At 40.8% G+C, this 21919-nt stretch overlaps 2 protein-coding genes across 15 annotated transcripts in view; both read left to right on the forward strand.

The window, feature by feature from the left end:
- Positions 1-12949, forward strand: part of FRRS1L (ferric chelate reductase 1 like) — a 34435-nt gene extending 21486 nt beyond the window's left edge. For 3 of the 11 annotated variants that reach the window (XM_082469231.1, XM_082469234.1, XM_082469236.1), the window contains one exon: positions 716-6863. In XM_082469231.1, coding sequence (XP_082325357.1) covers positions 716-888 — 173 coding nt within the window. In that variant the 3' untranslated portion in view covers positions 889-6863. Of the gene's footprint in view, positions 1-715; positions 6864-6910 lie in introns of those variants that run through there. The other 8 variants (XM_082469233.1, XM_082469235.1, XR_014265659.1 and 5 more) reach the window with 7 other exon arrangements.
- Positions 12950-12956: 7 nt separating this feature from the next.
- The window catches only part of TMEM245 (transmembrane protein 245), a 104194-nt gene continuing 95231 nt past the window's right edge, over positions 12957-21919 (forward strand). The window contains exon 1 of one of the 4 annotated variants that reach the window (XM_082469151.1): positions 12957-14061. In XM_082469151.1, coding sequence (XP_082325277.1) covers positions 13381-14061 — 681 coding nt within the window. In that variant the 5' untranslated portion in view covers positions 12957-13380. The remainder of the gene's footprint in view (positions 14062-21919) is intronic. The other 3 variants (XM_082469150.1, XM_082469148.1, XM_082469149.1) reach the window with 3 other exon arrangements.

The raw sequence follows: 21919 nt of genomic DNA on the forward strand, positions 1-21919 counted from the left end.
TAGTTAAGCCTGGGAATTCATGTAGGTGACCAATGATTGAGGTTAGGGAGGAGAGGTGAATGGGACCAGTTGAGAGAAAAACTCTTGCCAGCCGGAGGAGTTTGGTTTGTGTTAACAGGAGCCAGCACGGACACTGCAGCAGGGGCTTGACATGTCCAGTTGGACACAGCTTCTCTAGCAAATCGTACCTTAAAAAGCCCTCACTCTGAGCCCTATTTCCAAGGAGATCTTTGCTCTAAATTCATATGCCTTAGTCTCCTAAATTTCATATGGGTCAATCCAAAGGTCAGGCCCTTCCTATCAATTTCAGCTTATTAAGCAGCCTTTGCATACAGCCTTTCCCCTCTTTCCTCTTCTAACCAGGTCAAAAATGTTGCCCCTCCAAAGACTTGTTTGGTATCTTAATCCTCTTACTTTCTGTACCATTCCACACCACTCTGCCAGACAGACATGCAGACATACAGACACACAGCACACCACACCCTCTCTGGTCTGGCCTGGGCAGGCTACCACTTTATATCCCATAGACTTCCATCTGCAAGGGAGTCCATGTGGTCAGGAGTGGTTAATGAGCCATACATAAAAAATATATTTGGAAAAAAAAATAGTAGCTCTTGTTCTTTGAAGTTTAGTTTTTCTGTGGTTTGCATGTATCATTTTAAATCTGTACCTTTTTTCTATTGCCCCTTCCTTTTTATTTCTTTCCTCTTTAAAGGCTCCATCACCCGACATGATATAGACTCACCACCGACTTCAGAGCGTGTTGTCAGTATTTACAAGTATGAGGACATTTTTATGCCATCAGCTGCCTATCAGACCTTCTCCTCTCCATTCTGTCTGCTTCTCATTGTTGCCCTGACCTTCTACTTATTGATGGGAACCCCTTAACCACAGCTGCAAAGCCAACAGATTCAATGCATTATTAGAAAGTCTTTAGTATATTTTTTAAAAATATGCAGTATAATTTTAGCTTCTATTATGTACAAAAAAAAAAAAGACTTACATGATTCAGCTTTCTGGAAGAAAGAGCAAGTTTCTTTTCTAAGCGAAGAGGGTTGTTTAATAATGACCCCATACTTTGGGAAAGTACTTAAAACTTTTCTAAGCACTCACTTTCAAATATGTTTTCTTATTTGAGCTTCCCAACATCTCTGAGTTGGCTTGATGAACATTATTATTGCCATCGTACTGAATGGGATTTGAGACCCAGGAAGGCTCCCTTTTTATGACTCTCGTGCCATGTAGCCTTGGCTACTTGGTCAGATAACACATAGCAAGGTAGAGAAAGCTAGGCATAGAAACCATGTCTCTAAACAACCTTTACTCTTCCAACTACAGCTCAAGAGAGTTACTTGGAGTAATACTAAGGAGAACTTCACTGGATGGCCCAAGTTCACAGTCAGCCTTTTAGGCAGAAGAACTTTCAAATTTTCATAAAGCGTGAAGGCATTTGGATACTTACACAGCTAATGAGGAGAATGAAGGAGATAATAGTGATATGAAAATGGTTCATATTTATTTGAAGTGTCTTCTGGATTAGTAAGTAGCTAAAAGAACACATTTTTTTTTGCTGCTTGGAAAGGTTAGAAATGGAACTGTGAGTGTTCCTGAAGATGTAAAATTATATTAATGATAAAAAAAAATATGGGCATTCTTAGAAGTTAGAATTTGGACTCTACTACCACTGTATTTAATAAATTAAGGTGTTTATTTGTGGTTACAGCTAATTCTGTTGTCAGTCACCATATATTGAGTATGATTAAATGTGTATTATAATAGACAAATCATCTTGAATATTCAAGGCATTTTGATAATAAATTAACATTTTTGGAGATTGTGGAGATTTGGAGTAGAAACATTTTAAAGATGACATTTTTTTTTAATTAGCAAATGCGAAATGACCCATCAAGTGAATTTACTTAGAGTATCCATTCAAATGTTCAGACTTGTAAATTGGATTGGCAGTCAGCATAATTTATAATAATGTCTTGACTTAATGCATTTTCTTTTTTCAAAGGAACCCAAATGTTCCTTTATTCCAACTGACTGAGTTAACAGCCCATTTAGAGGAAAAGAGTCTCTGGGTATAATTATGCTGCTGAGGCATTTCCACTGTAGAGTTCTGGAGTCTTCTGGCTCCCCCGCAACTCCCCACCCCTTTGCTTTAAAGTTGGCTCCAACTTTGTGGTTTTTATGATTAACAACACTGGAGACTGTGATTTCTAATGCCATCCTTGGAATCCATGTCAGAAGTGAAAGGCCACCTCTCCTATGGGGGAAGCTTTCACATTCTTCTGGCACTGAACAAAAATAAGGAAAACATCCAGATTCTGTGACATTTACTGCGTGCATCCAAGGGATGTAGGAGAAACAATCCTCATTGCAGGTGGACAGAGGTGAAATGACATCAAGCGAGTGATGGATTCAAACTCAAGTCATCGGATTCAAGTCCCTGGCTCCACCTGACTCATAACCAAGCCCTCCAGCCTTGGCTGAGGATGGCCTGTGCATCACCTTCTAAGGTACAGTGGTTGTGTAGCAGTGAGGACACTGAGTATGCAGGCACCCACGTTGTAAATAAGAAAGCAAATATTTTTATATTTCACCCTCTCACGTGTATAATATTTCCGCCATAAATAGGTTAAAACTAAATCGAGACTTGAGCTAGTCTCTGTAGCAGGCAGGGAAGGAATAAATTAAGGGATTTTCCTTCTGCTTACATTTCAAGTCAAGCTAATTGTTTCATGAATTGTTTTTCCTTGGATTACCAGTTTTGCATATTTGTGCTTAGAACTTTCAATGATTTCTCATTTCCATTAGTGTGAAATGCAAACCACTTTGTTTACCTCCAATATCATCTTTTGTCACCACTCCTCACCTTGCTCTGTCCCAGCAAGACTGACTTGCTCTCAGTTCTTCAGACCTGCTTTCTCACCTCTCATGACGTTCCCTGTGCCCAAACATTCTCCACTTCCTGGGCTTGCTGAACTCCTATGCACCTGTCAGGTCACAGAGTAAGTATTTCTTCCTCCAGCCCCCTGGACTAAGTATCAGTAGGTTCAGGTCCCTGCCAAATGCTCCCAGAGCACACTCGGCTTCCCCATTATTTTACTCATCACACTTTCCTGTAATTGCTGGCTCGTCCTCCCTGCTAACTCCGTAATGCAGGGACCATTTCCTGTTACTGATCCTTATAACAGACACGACTGCATAGTAGGTACCCAGCAAACATTTGTTGAATGAATAAATAGACGAAACTCTACTCCCATGGCAAGTTTGGTCCAGAAAGCTTGTATTCCATATACATTGCTAGACTGGCCACCATTTTTATATTCTTCGACCTGTGATCACTCCTTTAGCAAACACTGAACTTTTGTCTCTTGATACATAAATTGAAAGATCTTTCGTAACAATGCTGTTTTGCCCTGTAAAACAGAGTTGACATTTTTAACAATAATCATTGTTCAGAAATGGGAATTCAACAGACCAGGGATGCAGAACAGCATTTAACCGTCATCCCAGAGAATCATCAATTTATAGACATACTGAAGTTAAAACTCTGTAGACTCCAATTTTATTCGTTCTTACATAATGTAGGAGAATCAACTTCTATTTTATCTCTGTATTCCATTTTCTAACATAGTACTTGTTACAGGGGAGAAACCCAACCAGTGTGTTTTTGTAAATGCCTAAGTAGAATAATAATGTCTGCTAAATGTATTTAGTGCTTTTCTTAGCACTTTACAAGGATTAACTCATTTAATCCTCACAACAACCATAGGATTCTATTATTAGAATCAGTAGATTCTATTATTAGTCCAATTTTACAGATGAAGAAACTGAGGCTAGGCATTTGGCATAAATTACCAGTGTTGGCAAGGACTTTAGACGCCATTTTATCCAATGCAGTTATTTTAAAGAGGGACAGCTGAGACCTAGGGAGGTGATGTGACTTCCATCATGCACATTCATTAAAACTTTTATTAAATGGAACCCACTATCCACACTCAAATTAGCCAGGTGCTTTTTCTCCCCTTTAGCAATTTACAATGAATAGAAGGACTTTTTATAGTTATATTTGGGGAAAGGGGTACATTTTACTTTCTATCAGCTTTTTCTCTTCTTAAAAACATTTTGATTCTTTATTTTACCCATCATTTTAGTGTGTTTAGTAGTTTAAAAAAATAATACACAGGTTGGACAAGACTAGAATGTATTTGTCTTAGTTAATTTTTAAAAGTGACTTACCTAAAACCCAGGTCTTCTAACTTGGAGTCCAATGCCCTTTTCTTGCTCCACTGTAGTCTCAAAGATGAATTTGCAAACATGATTTCAGACAAAATGCAGGAGCCGTATTTAATTATCTTAAGTTGGCTTTTGTCATCAAGGAAATCGGAAAGTTTGGACAACTCAGGGATGGATTTCCATCCCACATATTTTTTACTACTATTTCTGTAATTAAGTTTACAGTCTATATTCAGGATTTTGTGCTTAAGAGGTATTATTCTTAGTCCTAGCCTATGGGTCAGCAAAGTTTTTCTGTAAAGGTCTGGATGGATAAATATTTTAGGCTTTGCAGTCTCTTAGCTGTTCAACTCTGTTGCAGACAATACGTAAACCATGAGCATGGCTGTGTTCCAATAAAACTTAATTGACACAAATTTGAATTTTATATAACTTTTACATGTCACAAATATTCTTCTTTAGATTAAAAAAACTTTTTTAATATAAAAACCATTCTTAGCTTGCAGACCATACAGAAACAGGCAGCAGGTTGGGTTTGGCCTGTGGACTGTAGTTTTCCTACCCTTGCTCTCAGCTAAGAGGCACGCCCAGGTGTCATGATCAATTGTATAGGGCACTGCGAGTAATGTATTATAATGTATTACTGGTTAATTATAAAAATAGCGACATTAGTAATTTGTTTGTAAAATAAATTATAGTTGATGGATTGTTATCTTGATAATGCATTCCCATTAGAATTTGCATTCTAATATATTTTCCAGAGTTGATGTGAAAGAGGTGTCAGGAAAGTCAGAGCTGGGTAAGCAGCAGTTTTATTTTATCTAAGCTGTGCCAATCGTGAACTACTTTCACTGTGCAGTTGCTCTTCATGGTGTGGATTACAGTTGATCCTTAAACATCACATGGTGTTAGGGGCACTGACCCTCTAGGCAGTGGAAAATCCACCTATAATTTATAGTAAGCCCTCCATAATATGTGGTTCCCATGTCCACGGTTCCTCCTATCCATGGTCACATGGTCCAAGGATGCAACCAACCTTACTACATGTAGCACTGTAGTATTTACTATTGAAAAAAATCCATGTATAAGTGGACCTGCACAGTTCAAACTTACGTTGTTCAAGGGTCAACTGTACAATGTTCAGACTAGTTTATTTTCCTCTAGACAATTTTTAAGTATTATCTAAATCTGTTACATCCACGGGATGGGAGTGTTTTACTCATGTGACTATGGCATCACCTTGTGTATCATAATGGAAACGTGTTTGAGAACCACTGCAATAGGTCAAATGCTGAGATGTGAATACTTTGCTGTATATAACTGTATTGTTCTCTAAACAGAATTGGTTATGTTTAGTGAACAGTTTGATTATTCTCAGTGTGTTTGTGTATATATTTGTACATACATGATGAGGTCTGTATGTGTTTATACATAAATGCCTATATATACACATACCATGGCCATTTGAAGGTCTTTGTCAGAATTGTTTCTGTTTCTGATCTTGTAAATACTTTAAAACCCAAGAGATATAACATTGTATGTATTACAGGCCAAACTACCCTTAAGTTTATAGTAATTTCGTTTGCAGAAAGGGTTCCTGGATCCGTTATTAAACCTTGCCTCCTCCATTCAACATTCTATGACTTGTTAAGAACATATAAAATAAAGTATCATTGTTGAGTTTGACTTTTCTATACTGTTAGTTAGGAAACTAAGCCTAGTGTGAACTGAGTCAATGGCATGTAGATGTAACCTATCCATGTTTTATATTTAATTAGATTTCTTGTTCAGTTAATCAGTTATTTAGTTTCAAGTTGTACCTGGTTGTTTTCATATTTAATAGATAAATATAAATTCCTTTTCATGAAAATAGTGGCTATTAACGTGATTTTAAATGTGACTAAAGATTTAAGTGAACCATCAAGCGCTTTGGGGTTTTTCACTTAAAGTATGCTGATATTCAACTAATGTTTTCTGTTTTCCCCTGGATACTGGCTATTAGGCAAATAGCTGTTCTTTTCTATTCTTCTGGAGAGCCATGGATTCTCTAGGGTTACGGGGTACGTGGTGGTTGTGCCATTCACCCAGATCACTAAAGCCGTTACCATTTCATCACACAGAATGTCCTGACCACCTGAAAGAGTAAATGCACCTTCTCCACATGCCTTATTCCCCCAGATGCGCTCATATGCTGGAACAATCTGGCTCCAGGAGTATTAATATACTTTTTTGCGACTGTCTGTAAAATACTGTTTTGTAAGAACTATGCCTTTAGATGGACATTGATGGGTTATATTTGTTTTATAATAATTGTGGTTGATTTTGAGATTTATGTATATTTATAAGCCTGTCCTACGTGGATTTTTACTCTACGATATGTGGTACCTTACTAATAAAGACATGGATTTCTATTTATGTAAAGTAATTGTAGCAATATTCCTAGATGCTACCTAAATGATTGTTCTGCCCATCTGCTGTCACAAATACTTCTATCTTTAGAGGGCTATGTTAGAGTTAGAATATATTAACTAGATTTAAATTTTAAAATATAAATTCTCAACATGGTTTGAAATTCTTCCTGTTGATGTAATTAAAGTTTATAATTCTTTATTGATTTACTCTGGTGCATCTCTGGTTTTCTGTTTGTTTTACATCCTTTCATCAGTAAAGTCTCCCTGAAGTTGTAAACCTTGGAGAAGATGACAGCCTGTCATTCTGACAAAGAAGAAAATCATGTTGCAGTAGTCAGGTAAAAATCCCTGCAGAGAAACAATTTGCAAAAGGAATCTTTATTTATAGCTTCAGCTCAGTGCCTTTATCAGATAGTAAATGGAGGCCTATAATCCCATGTAAAGTGTATTAGTTGGCTAATAGTGCATAACTAGCTCTAAGAATTTCAATTATAGGCCTTACTGGTAACTAAATCATATTATATGTTAAGAACAGTTGGTTTAGTTGTAAAGGCTTATGAATCATCAAGGTGGTATGGAAATTGTGGAATGCAGTAGCTGAGCTGGTTGAGAAACTGGGACTAGGTTGAGAAATTCAAGGAATGTCATGTTAAGAAAGAGTTAGTTATTACCACATTCTGCATTATCGGCTCTAATCCTCACTCCGCCCCCCAAACAAGTATTTTGTTATTTTTTGGTATCCTAGGTGTTTGCCGTGGTATTTATTTTGCAATATTCTCAGTGGGTAGCCCAGCCGTCAGACCTGACCCTGGCTGATGTTTGACTTGGAAGTTTCTTAGGGCTCAGTCCCAGGTGCAAGGGCCAGGGGATGAGCAGTAAGAAGAGACTGCTGAAGTAGAGTGGACATGAAAGTCACTTGCATCCAGGAGGTCAAGAAGCTTTAACCACTTGTTCATTCATTCATTCATTCAATGAATACTTATCGAGGACTCTTATGTACCAGTCCATATGCTAGAAACTACACATGGAGGACTCCAGGAGAGCAGCTCTTGATTTCTGCCCCTAAGAGGCTCATAGCCTACTTGGGGAGTCAGATACCTAAATACCATGATAATACTTTTTGGTGACTGCAGTGTAAGGAAATGCTCAGGTGTGGTGCAAACCTGGAGTAGGGATCCTCAGCCAGCCTGGGGCAACCAGGTGAAAGCAGGTGGTAGTACTGAGGCTGAGTCTTAAAGAAGGAATAGCAGTAAAGCAGGCAAAGGATGTGGAGAGGCATCTCCAAGAAAGGGGAGAGCAACCCCAGAAGAAAGGCCAGCAGGATGTGTTTGGGAACCACTGTCATTTGACAGGGTTTGTATTAGTTTCCTATTGCTGCTGTAATAAATTACCATAAGTTTAGTGGCTTAAAACAACAGAAATGTATTCCCTTGCAGTTCTGGAGGCCAGAGGTCTGAACTGAATCACATGGAGCTACAATCATGGTGTGGGCAGGGCTGGTTTCTTCTGGGAGCTCCTGGGGAGAGAATTCTTCCTTGGCTCTTCCAGCTTCTGGTAGCTGTGGAAATTTCTTGGCCCGTGGCCTCATGACTCCAACGTCTGCCGCTGTGGTCAGAGAGGTCAGATTGCTCTCCTCTTCTGTAGTCTAATCTCCCTCCCTCCCTCTGATATAGATACTTGTGATTACATTTAGCCCCCATCCATATAATCCAGGATAATCTACCCACATCAAAATCCTTAACTTCATCATATCTGCAAAGTACAAGTAAGGTAACATACTTCACAGGTTCTAGGGATTAGGACCTGGATATCTTTGGGGGCCACCCAACTGCTAGAGGATAAAGGATGAGGCAGAGAGTGGGAAGAGTGAGGTAGGGTGAGCGTGGCCCCATCACAGAGGACCTTGGAAGTCATAGTAAAGAGTTTGGAACCTTCCCACAAAGTGAGGAGGCTTTGAAGGGATCAGATTGTATTTTAGAAAGATCACGCTGGCTGCACTGTAGAGAATTGATTGGAGTGGAGCAAGAGGGCAGACAAAGGGACCAGCTTGAGGCTGCAGTGACATCAGTGCGGTACCAAGAGTGTACAAACAAGTAATGCTTAGGATTCAAACCCATCAGGACTTGATTCTCAAATGAAGATAGTTTATTTATAAATAGTGATTAGTCTGGCTAATTTGAAATGCATCCACCATCTCCTGGTTTTCAGTCTTGCTCTGATTTGCAGCAGAAGGCTGGTTGTTTATACACTGCATAGCCTCAGCTTTAGTTGGAGTATATTGTTGGGAGTAGAGCCAAGGAAGGGGTGGGCTGGGAATCCCAAATCCTGATCCCTAACTGTCACACTTCAACAGCTCCAGATAAAGCGTTCCAGACAAATCACGTCTATGAAGATGAGGAGCTACCAGCAAAGGACATTTACGGCCAGCCACTTTTGGGACAGGCAGTTCTGGCTTTTGGTGATAAGTGTTAATTACAAAATCAGTTTGCAGATGCCAATCTCCCCCCTACCAAACTTCCTCCCACCCTAGAAGAGAAAGGGGGAGCAATTTTGGTTGCAAACCTTTTTTTAAAAGGGGGATTTTGTGTCTGTGTGTTTCCCCAAAAGAACTGCCCAACTTTCTTTTACTCATCTGGTCTTTTCCTGGGTGCATGGGTGTCAACTGGGTTGGTTGAATCAATTTGATAATTTCTTCACTGACCTTTTTACGAATTGGTAAAATTGTGTTTATTGACATGGTTTGGAAGGTTAGCTATAGCTGGATGGTACAAACCAGAAGGACAGGAACCTAGACTGGATGAACAGGAGCCTGGAGGCAGGAAAGGCGATACTCCACTCATTGAACTGGCAGGACTCGTGCTGTAAGTGGGGGGCATGTGTCCTAGTGCAGGAATAGGAGAGAGAAGTCGGAGTAGTTAGGGAGTCAGGCAGGGCCTGATGGTATCAGACTTGTTTACATCATTTGTTCTTCAGGCATTGAGATTTAAGAAAAAAATCTCTTAGTAATTGCTTACATTCATACTAACCTTAGCTTCCCAAACTCTTTTCTTCTAAACCACTTATTTATGTTCTTAGTCTGCCTATTTTATCTAGTTTCAGACGCTGGATGGTTAATTAAGTGTAGAAAAGACAAATAACGTTTCATCTTGTGTGCTTACTTTGTGGAGTTGGTAGTGGTTCCCTAGAATGTTTTGCTGAGAAGGATTTTGAGGCTGTGTCTAGGCTCAGAGAGAAAGAGTTGAGTGGTTGATTAGCAATGTCTTCTATGGGCTTAGTAAAAGAGAGTGGTAACTCATATCTGGAATCTGAATGTGTGTTGTTTGATTACATTTTCACATGGCTTCTCCTCCTGCACTGTACATACCGCTTTATATGTGATGTACACACTCCACTGTAAGTACTGGACTTTGTTTAAAGTAAACACTCTAAGATAAACACAATGCCCTGGAGAATCCTCTCCCCACCTGTGTTTGTTTTACCTCTGGGGCTGGTATCTTGATACCTTGGGAGTCTGTGGACATTGACTGATGTTTAAGAGATGCCTCTTGGCTTCTCTAGGACAAAATGAAGAGTTACCCTGAGAGCCACTATCAGATTTTTACCATGTCCCAGGTATTGTGCTGCTGCTTTAGACACACTCTTCTGTTTCATCCTCACAGCAACCAGTGATGTAGATGTTATCATTTTATCAGCCAGAAATCTTTCTGTTGCAAGAAATGTAAAACTGAACCAAAACTGGCTTAAATGGTTGGAAATTCATTGGTTCATGCGACAGGAAGGCCAAAGGCAGTGTGGTCCCAGGGTCAGCTTGATTCACTCCTCTGGATCTATTTCACCTCCACTGTATCCTGGATGCCCATGGAGGCAGCTCTTCTCTGAGGTCGTTGGAGTGAGTTGCTGTGTGGGACCAAAGAAGAAAACCCAAGTAGCCTTGCATTTTGGAGGGGATGCCTAAAAGCATATGTCCTATGAGGTAGAGATTTGAGTAGACTGTGTGTACTTCTCTCAAATTTAGTTTGTAGGTCCTACATCCCAGTATTTTTTCTCTGCTCTCAACCATTGGAATACATAGCAGAAACATCCCCAGTGTTTCAATACTATTTCTCATAGGAAGCACAAACAAACTTTTTTGAAAGGATAGCAAATCATCCGTTCACTTGCTCAGCAAACACTGAACTTGTACTATGAATGGCCCATGCTGTGTCAGGTGCTGGGGACACAGAAATGAAGCAAACCCATGAGAATCTCTGACTTTGACTGTAGTGTAGTAAGTACAATCATAGAGGGGTGAGCAAAATCCTATAGGAACCCAGCCTTGCGTTAGGCCATATAAATGTAAGTCTAGTGAGTTTCTGGTGCTTCAGCCTTCATTTCTCTTAGTTCCATTCTTGAATAGAAATTCTGTCAGAGACCTGGCAGTTCTATTGCTTTGGCCATTAGAACAGTTTTGAAATGCTCTGCAGTTTTGCCTTTCATTGAGACTTGGAAGCAGAGCACCATGACAGGGTATTTTTGATTTGCTGATCTGGGGCCCCAAACACAATTTAGGCAACATTACCCTGGTCCCCTCCTATCCAATACATATGTATGTCAGTTTCTGTTTGCATCTATTGATAGATGCTTTTGTTTTGTTACATGGGATCTTTTGGTTTGTAACTAGAGGAAGAGAGTCAAATCTTTGGTTGGAGAAGGACAGAGGGGTTGGTTTGGTCTTTGTTCCCTCACTGACCCTTTGGATGGGTTTTGAACCCCTGTAGTTAGAGGACTGAAGGTTGGACGTGGAAGGAACTCTTCATGAGAGGAATTATGATACACTGAGCACAAGAGACCTGGTTTAGAGCTTGGGTGACAAAAGGGCACAGAGCCCTCAAGTCAGGGAGGATTTCTTCCCCATCTCTGAGTGGAACCCAGCTTTGCTTTGGCACCCTGAGGATTAGGAGTTTGGGAGTATCCAGGATCTGGGAATAATGGCACAGGCTCTGGCAATCTTGTGATGGGTACCGAGCTCAGGGAGCTGTGTGGGCAGAGGGTGGACATAGGGGTGTTGGTGGTTAACTTATGTCTCCAGGTATATATGTGAGGCATCCCCACTGGAACTCCCTCAAAATTACTGAGGACTTTTTGGGAGGGAGACTGAGGCATTGTTGTTATATAAATGGGAGCTTAATTCAGTGTAAAATGGTTACTGAAAGCAAATGTGACTATAATTTGTAATCATGATCTCAGCAGCCCTAGATAAATAGTTAAGAAGCAAAGCAAAATGTAGGACAACTGATGCAAAATATTTACAGAGTTAAAGTCCAAAGACCACTTGAAAAACAAGGACTGTGACCCGAGACCCAAAAATGAGATGTTAAGGCATTACTTTTTCTTTTACTTGAAAAAATTTTGAAAACAGAAGAGGGATAACTTGCAGAGTTTCAAAGCACTCTCCTATTGAGTACTCAATAAAGGCTTCCTTCTTTTCTTCCTTCCTCCCTTCCTCCCTCCTTTCTTCTTCCTCTTACTTCTCTTCCTCCCCTTTCTCCTCATCCTCCTCTTCTCCCCTTCCTCCTCTTCTTCCTCTTCCTCTTCTTTCCCTTCTTCCCCTCCCTCTCCCTCTTCTTCTTCTAAATAAAAATTCTGTTCGAGGTGTTTTACAAATAGTAGGCTTGGATCCCAGGACCTTTCCAACAGGAAAACAGAAGTACCGTGTATTGCCCCAGAGCTTCCTTTTTCTCTTCTGGCACAAGAGTTTCTATTATCACTACCATGTGACAGAGAGGAAATTAGGGTTGGGGGCTTAACTGACCTGACCTCAGGTCTCAAAAAGGAACAGTGGCAGTTTGAGACTCTGACCTAGTGCTCTTTCAGGAGTTTAGACTGCTCCAGCACTGACATATACATGGTCATTAACAGTAGCTGCGCATGAGTCTTCTGAAGAGCTTTAAAAAATATGCTAAAAGGATCCCTTGTCAGACCAATTAATTAACATAGTACGTAAGAATAGACTTAGGAGCCAGATTCTGCGTTTGAATTCTGCCTCTGCCACTTACTAGCTGTGTACCTTGGCAAGGTACTTAACTTCTCTGTGCCCCAGTTTTCCTCTTTGTAAAGTGGGGATAATAACACCGCCTTCCTTGTAGGGTTGTTCTAAGGATCAAATGAGTTAATGGGGATGAGACATTTATAACAGGGTCTGCCATATGGTAATCGCTATTTAAAATCCTGCCAAGCACACCAGAGCACACACTTTAAGTGTTTATTAAATAAATCAATAAAATAGAATCTGGTTATCGGTCTTTCATAAGTACCCCCCCACGGATTCTAATGTGCAGCCTGGGTTTTCAATCTGTTAACGTCGTGCCTCTTTGGGGATTCCGCCTCTCCACAAATTGACATTAACCAGTGAGTGAGGCGAGTTGCTTTTTTCGTTTGTTTTGTTTTGGGTTGTTTTAACGACAGTTCAGGGTGTTTTTCGGAAAGATTATCCGACATTTTCCCCCCCAGTTTGTGACTATTATAACACTTTAATTGATGGGAAGGGGGAGTTGGCTTTTTTGTTTGTTTGATTTTTGCCTCTTCTAAGATGCTGAGCCCAGAAACCTGTTACCTGAATTCCTCAGGGACCAATGAACGAAGGGAGCCCGAGGGCGAAGGGGCGCTCTCTACGCTCTCTGGGAGTTGTAGTTCCCCAAAGATCCTGTAAGCGTTCAGTGGCCAGCTAGGAACTACGACTTCCACAATGCCGCGGGCCGCCCGCCCTGCCTCTCGCCCGTGCCTCTCGCCAGGCTTACCAGTACCGCCTCTCGGCAGCGGCGGCGGCGTCAGGGGTACCATGGCCGACGACGGTTCCCCTGAAGAGCCGCCCAGTCCGCGGGGCTCCCCGGGCCGGGCGCAGCGGGTTCAGCGTGCGGTCGGACCGGGCAGCGGCGGCAGCGGCTGCGGGGAGACCCCGCGGACGGCGGCGCTGGCGCTGCGCTTCGACAAGCCCATCAAGCAGGCCTTCTACAACACCGGGGCCGTGCTGTTCGTGTGCCTGTGCTGCGGCGCCGCTGTGCTCGTCTACTTTATCCTGGAGGCCTTCCTGCGGCCGCTGCTGTGGGCCGTGCTGTGCGGCACCTTCCTGCACCCCTTCAAGAGCTCGCTGACGCGGCTGGGCCGCCACTGGCTGCAGCGCCTGCACCGCGCGCACACGCCCATCGTGCTGGCCGCGCTGCTGCTGCCGATCTGCTTCGCAGACTACGGCGTGGAGGCCCTGGGCGAGCAGGCGCTGCGCCGCCGCCGCCTTCTGCTGCTGCTCGGCGCCGGCGGCCCGCTCCTCTACGGCTTCTACAGCCTGGGCAGCTACCTGGGAGTGCAGGTGCTGCTGGCGCACGCCGGCGCGCTCATCTGCCGCGGGCTGGACTACTTCAGCAGCCTGTGGGTGAGTGAGCCTCGGCCCGGGCCCTGGGCGGTCCCGGCGAGCGCGCAGTGCCCCTCACCACACCCGCAGCTCGCTGGGGTGCGATCCTGCCAACCCCTCCGCACGACGCAGGGGCGGCCAGAGGTCGAGACCTGCGCTGCAGGCAGTGTCCATCTCAGCCTTCCTTCCCGTGCACCCTAGGAACTTGGCGCACTTCCTTCCAAAGTGAGGGCGGGTGTGGTTTGAAGGTCTCCCCGTTCTCCGCCCCCATCCTAACGGAACCACTTAGCGGGGCGTGTGCCCTGTGAGGAATCGCTGTTCCCCTTTGCAGGTAGGGGCTTCAGTGCATCGGCAGGTGGACATGAATTTACTCCTGGTCAGGGAGAGTGGGTGCTCCAGCATCTTAGTTCTGCTCACGTGGGACTTTCCTGGAAGGGACCTTAGAGATCCTAGTCCAACCGGTCATCCTACAGATAGGAGAGGTGACTTCTTACCAGCCTAGGGCTAGTTGGGCACAGAGAGGGCACTGGTTGACGCAAGTTTCTCAAGTCCTAGAACAAATCTTTCTTAATAGTTCAGAGCTGCCTCTCAGTTCAGGTGATTTCAGTGTACTTTGTGCCACCTACCTGGGTGCTGAGCCTCGTGGGGCTCTTTCTCGCCACAGTCTATTCTGGGGAACTACTTACGTTGTGCAGGGACTGCTGTGCAACATTCTCTTCCCGCCTGGATTACTTAGGCAGACTGGGTGAAGGAAAGGTATATTTGTGATTCTTGGATCATCCTGAGCTTATTCTTGGAAAATCACGGAGCTTTAGAGTTGGAAGGGATTTCAAGGACAATCTAGTGACACGTTTCCTAACTCAGACCAGATTGTAGACCAGTTAATGATCCACATATTTCACTGGGGACTGTTACAAACAAGTGGATGTTTAATGCATAAGAATGCTATTTCATCAATAAGCAGTACCATTTAAAAATAAATTTATCCACTTTTGTCAGTGTTCAATGCACCTTGATATCAAGTTGCAAAATAATGCCCTTTATCTGTCAAGCAAGGTTTTGACTTGCCTGAGGTTATTGGTAGAGTTGGTGATTGATTCCAGAACTCCTGTCTGCTCTTGCTCTATCCATACAACCTCTCAGTTCAAGTTAAAAGTTGATTGAGTGTGTTGTTAGGTACTGGGCTTTGTGAGGGCTTTAAACGGAGTAAGGTGCAGGCTCTGTGTTCAAGGTACATATAATCATATGTGAGCATATTCTTATGGAGATGACAGACACACAGATAAATGTTCATTACCCACCAATTATGGGCCAGCAGGGTATTGCAAGGTATTGGGGAGCACCTCATCCATAATTTTGGGATGCTGCTTGTGTGTGTAACTGCTGAGTTATCAGACAGAATCCTTGGCCTCCAAGAGGCCTGGTTATTTCAGTTGTGGTAAGAGGGAGGGATGTGGAAGCACCCTCTTTCACCTCCTGAGGCTTGACAGATTGTCGGGTGGAAGTGATCCTACTCTTTATTGCCTGCTTGCCTGGCACTCTTCAGGAGAGGTTTCTGAGATCCGGAGAATGTGATGGTCCCAAAGTCGCTCAGACTTTGAACAAACCCAGGGTTCAATTTATGGAGTCCCAGTTCCATGTTATTTCTCCTTTACCTGTTGTTTCACAGTTCAGTTAAGTGGACTGAATGCCTCTTACATAGAAGGCAGAGTACTGTATGCTGTTAAGAAATATAAAGATTACTATAACTTGATTCCTGTCCTCAAGAGATTCAATCTTGTCAAATTCAGACATATTTCTAGATTCTGCTAACATTTTTGACTGTTGATAATGCCGTTTACTGTAATTACCGTAGGCAAGACCAAGTAGCATATCCACCAAACTGTAGGAAATTAGGAAAGAAAGCCCTAGCATATAAGAACACTGTATTTTCATAGTAAAGTAAGAATTGAATACATGGGTAAATTGCCATGATTAGCAGAAATTGGGGCATTTCTGCCAGTCACTCTCAAATAGTGGAAAGAGATGAATTGAATAATTGTGAACAAGTGCCTGCAGCTCAGTGTATAGAGCTTTGAATATCTTTTTACTGAAGATAAACCCCCCTTCCATGTATTTTATTTACATACCCTTGAATGGGCTGTGGATGAGCAGAAGAGAAGTAAGGGCCAAGATTGATTAGGTTAGAAGAGGGGAAGGAAGGTCAAGCCAATTAATAATTTTGAAAAGGCTTGAAACTCAGCTGTTTGCCTAAAGCGATGGGGGCAAGGGAGGAAGGGGTAAAAAACCCCATTATAAAAGACACAGTATGAGTTAATTAGAAGTGATTAGGGAGCCTAAATTGAGGTTGATCTGAGTTGGAGAGAAACTTGCGGCTGTGTTTTCTTGAAGCAGTTCTTCGGAGCAGGTGGTTGGATGGAGGTGAGCTAAAAGTGTACCTGGGAAGCGGAGACAGGGAGTGCTCACTTCTCAGTCAGGAGCGCTGATTAAGGCCTGGCAAGAAGTGAAAGGTCATGTGACCGGGCAGGGCGCCCTCTCTATAACTTTACTATCATAGTTCAGAGCTGGTTTGGTTTTGTGAGCCCAAGAAGGGCTGCCTGTCATAGAAAAAGAGTCTGTATGCTTTCTAAACAACCTGTAAATTGGAGCCTGCTGCTGCTGAGAGGTATGACTGGGGGAGGTAGAAAAGTGAATTTAAGGAAATCTACATTTTGGAGAGCTAACAAGTCATGCATTTAAGATCCAGCTTTTGAGCATCTACCATGTACTGGTAGGCGCTTTCATGTGTGTTATTTCATTCTCACAACAGTCATGTGAAGTAGGAGGGAGGAATTTCACAGGTGAGATTTAGAGATTGATCTGTTCATTCTGTCAGTGAATGATACTCAACAGACCTATCAGCAGTTGAAGGCCCTTTGTCATCAAAACCTTCAACGAAGATTTTTAAAAACTTTCCCCCAGTACATTGTTTATTTATTTATTTATTTATAGTATAAATTGATTTTAGTTTTCAGGAAAAAAATAGAAGAATATCAGGATTGGACTAACCACACATATTCCCCCAAAGGCCCCTAGATGCTAGTCATCTAGAAACTTTAGTCATCTCTCTTATCCTTGTATCTGTTATTTCCAAATCCTATCCCGTTTTCCTTTGTAATGTCTTTAATACTTGTGTTTTCCTTTGTTACCAGTTTATCCTTCCAGTTCAGTTCCTATTCACCTCACTTTGGGGTTCTTTCAGCCTCCTAGCTCTTTTCTGCTAATTCTCCATCCTGCTTGCAAGTGAAAGAGTAACCATCCATGATGTGAGCAATTTTTTAAAACAGTTTCAAATATATTAGAATATTGTACTGACTTAGTGATTTCTAAACACTTAAAAAAAATCATCTGTTGCACCAAACTCACATATAACTCAGTCCTTAGGGCCCTTGGCATCTTTCCTTGGTGTAGAGCTGTCAAGATAAATCTGAAAATCTAGCCTTCCTGCTCCACCATTTTTCTTTGCTGGGAGTGTTTTGGGTCTTCCTCTCTCCTTTAGTTCAGACTTGTTAGAACGTTTGAAGACATTTACAGTTTTTGCGGTAGTAATAGATTTGTTTTCTCCATGGTCTCTGATCACATTGTTTCCATTTTACTTTATAAAGAAGCATGAAGTGGAAGGAACAGTGGCTGAAAGATAAGAGTGTAAATTCTAAACTGAGCTCTGTTAGTAGCTTGCTTTGTGACCTTGGACAGACCAGGGCCCGTCTCTGGGCTACTCAACTCTAGTTGTGTGAAGTGTGGGGTTAGCTTGGATGATTTCTAAGGTTCCTGGATATTCAGTTTTACAGATCCCCAGAGTTTGGTAGTACTGCCAGCAAGGCTCTTGGGAAATGCACATTAGCCAGCCGGCCAGGCCTACTCCTGGTGTGTTTTACTTGCCTGGCAACAGTAAGGAGGAAAGTTTCCGGTACTTAGGTTCTTTCTCCGTTAAAGACTTTGATTATAAAAGAGTCTTGACTCTTAAGTTGCCACACCACGAAGAGAACAAAGTTTTCAAATTAGAATGAAGGAGAATGAAGTTTTAAAGGAGAATGAAGTACCTGAAGCAGTAGCTGATTAGGGCTGTGGCTCCATAAGTTGGGAAGAAATCAGTAGTTTTATTCTCTCTGTAAAAGACTTAGGAAACTGTTCTGCAAAATCATGCAATAGAAGCAAGCCAAGTTGCTCTTCCAGTTAATACCCAGATGACCATAAATAAAACAAAGACACAGTCTACAGGGCAAAGTCTACTTATGTTTTATGCATTTAATATCTTATTTAATCAGAAAAGTATATGTGGTTAATAAGTCAAATGAAGGGAAAATGTGATTGTTTATTAGTTAGCTTTGCTTGTAGTGCTAAATAAATGTTGCCAGTTTTTATGGGCAGTCTTTAGTATCGGCACACGTTGGTGCTTTAAAATGAGTATTGAATGTATATTTTGAAAAGGACACATTGCTCTGAAGAACATAGTTTGGGAAAGTATGCCTTCTTCTGTTTAAACTGTGGCTCATTGATTTATTCCTGGAAGAAAATTCATACTTGAACAGGTTTTCTCAGAGGCTAAGCATATCTCTCAGAGAGAGACAGAAATAAAAAGCTCTCATAAAGGCACACTTCTAGGAATCCATACTGGAAATTATGTATGAAATTTGAATGTACAAATCCTTATTTTCAGTAAGTTAAAGAATATTTAGCGATTTAAAATATTGACTCAAGTAAAACATGCTTGTTATATATATAAAAAAATTTAAGCAGCATGTAAGTTTATATGGTAAAAGTGAATTGTCTCTTTTCTCTTCCCACTGTATAGATGTTACTGTTGTTAACTGTTTGGTGAATAGGCTTCTAAGTTTATTTCTACACCTATGTGAAAGTATAAAGTATAGGGGTTTTGTTTTTTAAAACAGAAGTTTTATATCTATCTATCTATCTATCTATATATATATATATGAAATTCTCTTTCTTTTATCATTGCTCTTTCATTATCATTGTATTGTAGATATCTTTCCTTGATAGTACTTTCAGATATACTTCTTTCTTTTTAATAGTAGCGTAGTCTAAAGTTTTTTTTTTCTGGATGCCTTTTAGAAAGTGTTCCTACCAAATTATTTTAGCACTGAATTTGTATTAGTATCTGATAAACATTTTTAAACATTGGTAACTGTAAAGTCATAATGGTTTAATAGAAACTTTAAAGTGTTTTTATAAATGGCCATACTTTTTCAACTAATAATATTCTGTGAATTTTTTCTGAGGAAACTCTTGAAAATACTGAAAAAAAAGTCAAAAGATTTCTTTTTTTTTAAGTAAAAGACATTTACTATTTATAAAGATAATACTACTCTTAGAAGAAAATTCAATACTTGAAGAAAAGTGTAAAGATGCAACTTACCCCCTGAAATCCAACCATTCAGGGACAATATTTTTTAACATATTGGTGAGTATATTTTCACCATTATAAATTTGCATATGCATAAATTTACAGTGTGTCATTGAATAAAGTTATTTATCACACTTTTGAAAGTCTGAATAATTATTTCATTTTTGGAGATACCATAATTTAAACAGTCTCCTATAAAATGACATTTAATTTGTTATATTTAATTTGTTTGTTTAATATTTTAAACTGCCACAGTGAATATTTTTATATCTGCACAGTGTGTAGTTCTTCTGTAAACCAAATTTGTAGAAGTGGAGTTGGGGAGTATATTTAATAAGTTGTTATTTTAAACTGAAATGAGGTTACCTGTGAGTTTCAGGTTTACTGGGTGAAAACACATACCTCTCTTTAGACAATGAGTTTCTTTGAAAAAATCTGAAGTATGCAGTCTCTCATTTTTTTCCTCTCTTTGCAAGTGATACTCATTCCTTATGAATACAGATAAGAAACAAAAACTTCTTGGAGGTTGGTTGAAAAGTATCATAGGCTTAAAATCTGAAAGTATATCCTTCTGTGATCCTCTAGTTCAGCTTCTCACTGAGGGCACACTCTCCTACTTTGTCATCCCTGACTTCCAGTCAGCTTTTGCTCAGACTTCTAGCGATGGTAGCTCATTCCCTTTTTAGACGTCTACAGTTTATTAGAAAAATTTATTATATAAAGCTGAAATATGTTGCTTCCTAATTTCCACCTATTATTTCTGCCCTCAGAACCACAGAAAATTAAGTCTGTTGCCTCTCTCAGATGACATTTCCCCAGCTATTTGGAGATAGCTATCAAATCTTACTTCCTTCCCTTTTCTAAGCTGAACAGTTTTTTCCCCCAGCTGTATCTCTGTCTCCTATGTTGTGATTTACATTTCCTTTCCCAGTCTGAATTTTACTGCCGATGTGGTTTGATAGTGTAAGTCACTGAAACAATCACTTTGCCTGATGTATTGTACTTTTATTAATAGGCATTCATACCCGTTACGTTTCTGACCAGCTATCCTCTTCCCATTCTTTACTCGTATAGATGAGTTTTGAACCTAAAAGCAGAACTTTGCATTTCTCTCTATTAAATTTAATCTTATTTGATTAGCCCATTGTTCTAATTTCAGGATATCTTTTTGAATCATTTATATTGACTATTCCCAATTTTGTGTAATCTACAAGTTCGGCTAATATGCCTTCTATTCTTTCATCTAAATTACTGACTACATGTTTAATAAGGCAGGGCTGATTACCCCCTGTGTAGCACACTGCTGAAGACCATCCACTTGCTGAGGATCAATTTTTTTTTAAATTTCAGCAATTTGTAGTCATCAAAATCAACTGTTTTTATTTTCCCTTGTGAATACTGGAGCAGCTTTTCCTTTTTGTTTTTCTGGCACTACCCTTTGTTCTCCTTACTGTTAAGAAAGCAGATTCTGGAGCCAGGTTCCTGGGTTCTAAATCCTGACTCTGTCACTTCTTTTTTTTTGCTTTTTAAAAAAAATAGTAATTTATTTATTTATTTATTTATTTATGTTTTATTTTTTGGCTGCATCGGGTATTAGTTGCAGCACGTGGGATCTTCGTTGTGGCATGCGGGATCTTTCGTTGTGGTGCACGGGCTTTTCTCTAGTTGTGGCGTGCAGGTTTTCTCTCTCTAGTTGAGGTACGCGGGCTTAGTTGCCCTGCAGCATGTGGGATCTTAGTTCCACGACCAGGGATTGAACCCATGTCCCCTGGAGGCAGGAGGACAGGGTTCTAGAGAGAGACTTCTGGATGATTTCTCTTCCATCTTTAAGATACTGATTGGGTGGTATCCTTTCAAAGCTTTTTCGCCTTGGCTGTCTCTCTACCTGGATTTTCCTCCCGTCTCGCTGCCTGTCCAAGGCTAAGTCTGCTGCCCCAAAGGCCTTGAACCCATCTTTCCCGACTCTGTCACTTTTTAGCTGTGTGACCTTGTGCAAGTCACTTCTCTTAAGTATCAGTTTCTTTCATCTCTAAAATGGGAGTGATAATGGTACTTTTTTCCTGGGGTTATGAGGATTAAATGAGTTCATGTATTTAAAGTATTAGAACAAGGCAGAGTGTTACATAAGTGTACTGTTATTACACTCAGATTTTGTTCTGAGCTCTACAGTCATAATCTCAAATTCTCTAAATTCCCAGGGTTAAATTTGTGTGGTCCTACAAGCTTGAACTTTTTGGAAGCAGCTGTAGTCTCACTTCCCATGTGCTCATATATCTGGGGCTTAAGATCTCTTTAATATTTCATCTTATTAGTTGCTTGAAGAAAAATATTTTAATATCCTTTTCATTATAAAAGAACTAGTGCTCATTAAAGGCAATTTGGAAAATACAGAGAAAAGGAAAAGGGAAAAACAAAATCTTATCACCTAAATACAACTTTTTAGTACATTTCCTCCCCCTCCTCCACCATACAGTA

This window comes from Balaenoptera physalus, assembly GCF_965194825.1.
Source record: "Balaenoptera physalus genome assembly, chromosome: 7".
NCBI classification, from domain to species: Eukaryota; Metazoa; Chordata; class Mammalia; order Artiodactyla; family Balaenopteridae; genus Balaenoptera; species Balaenoptera physalus.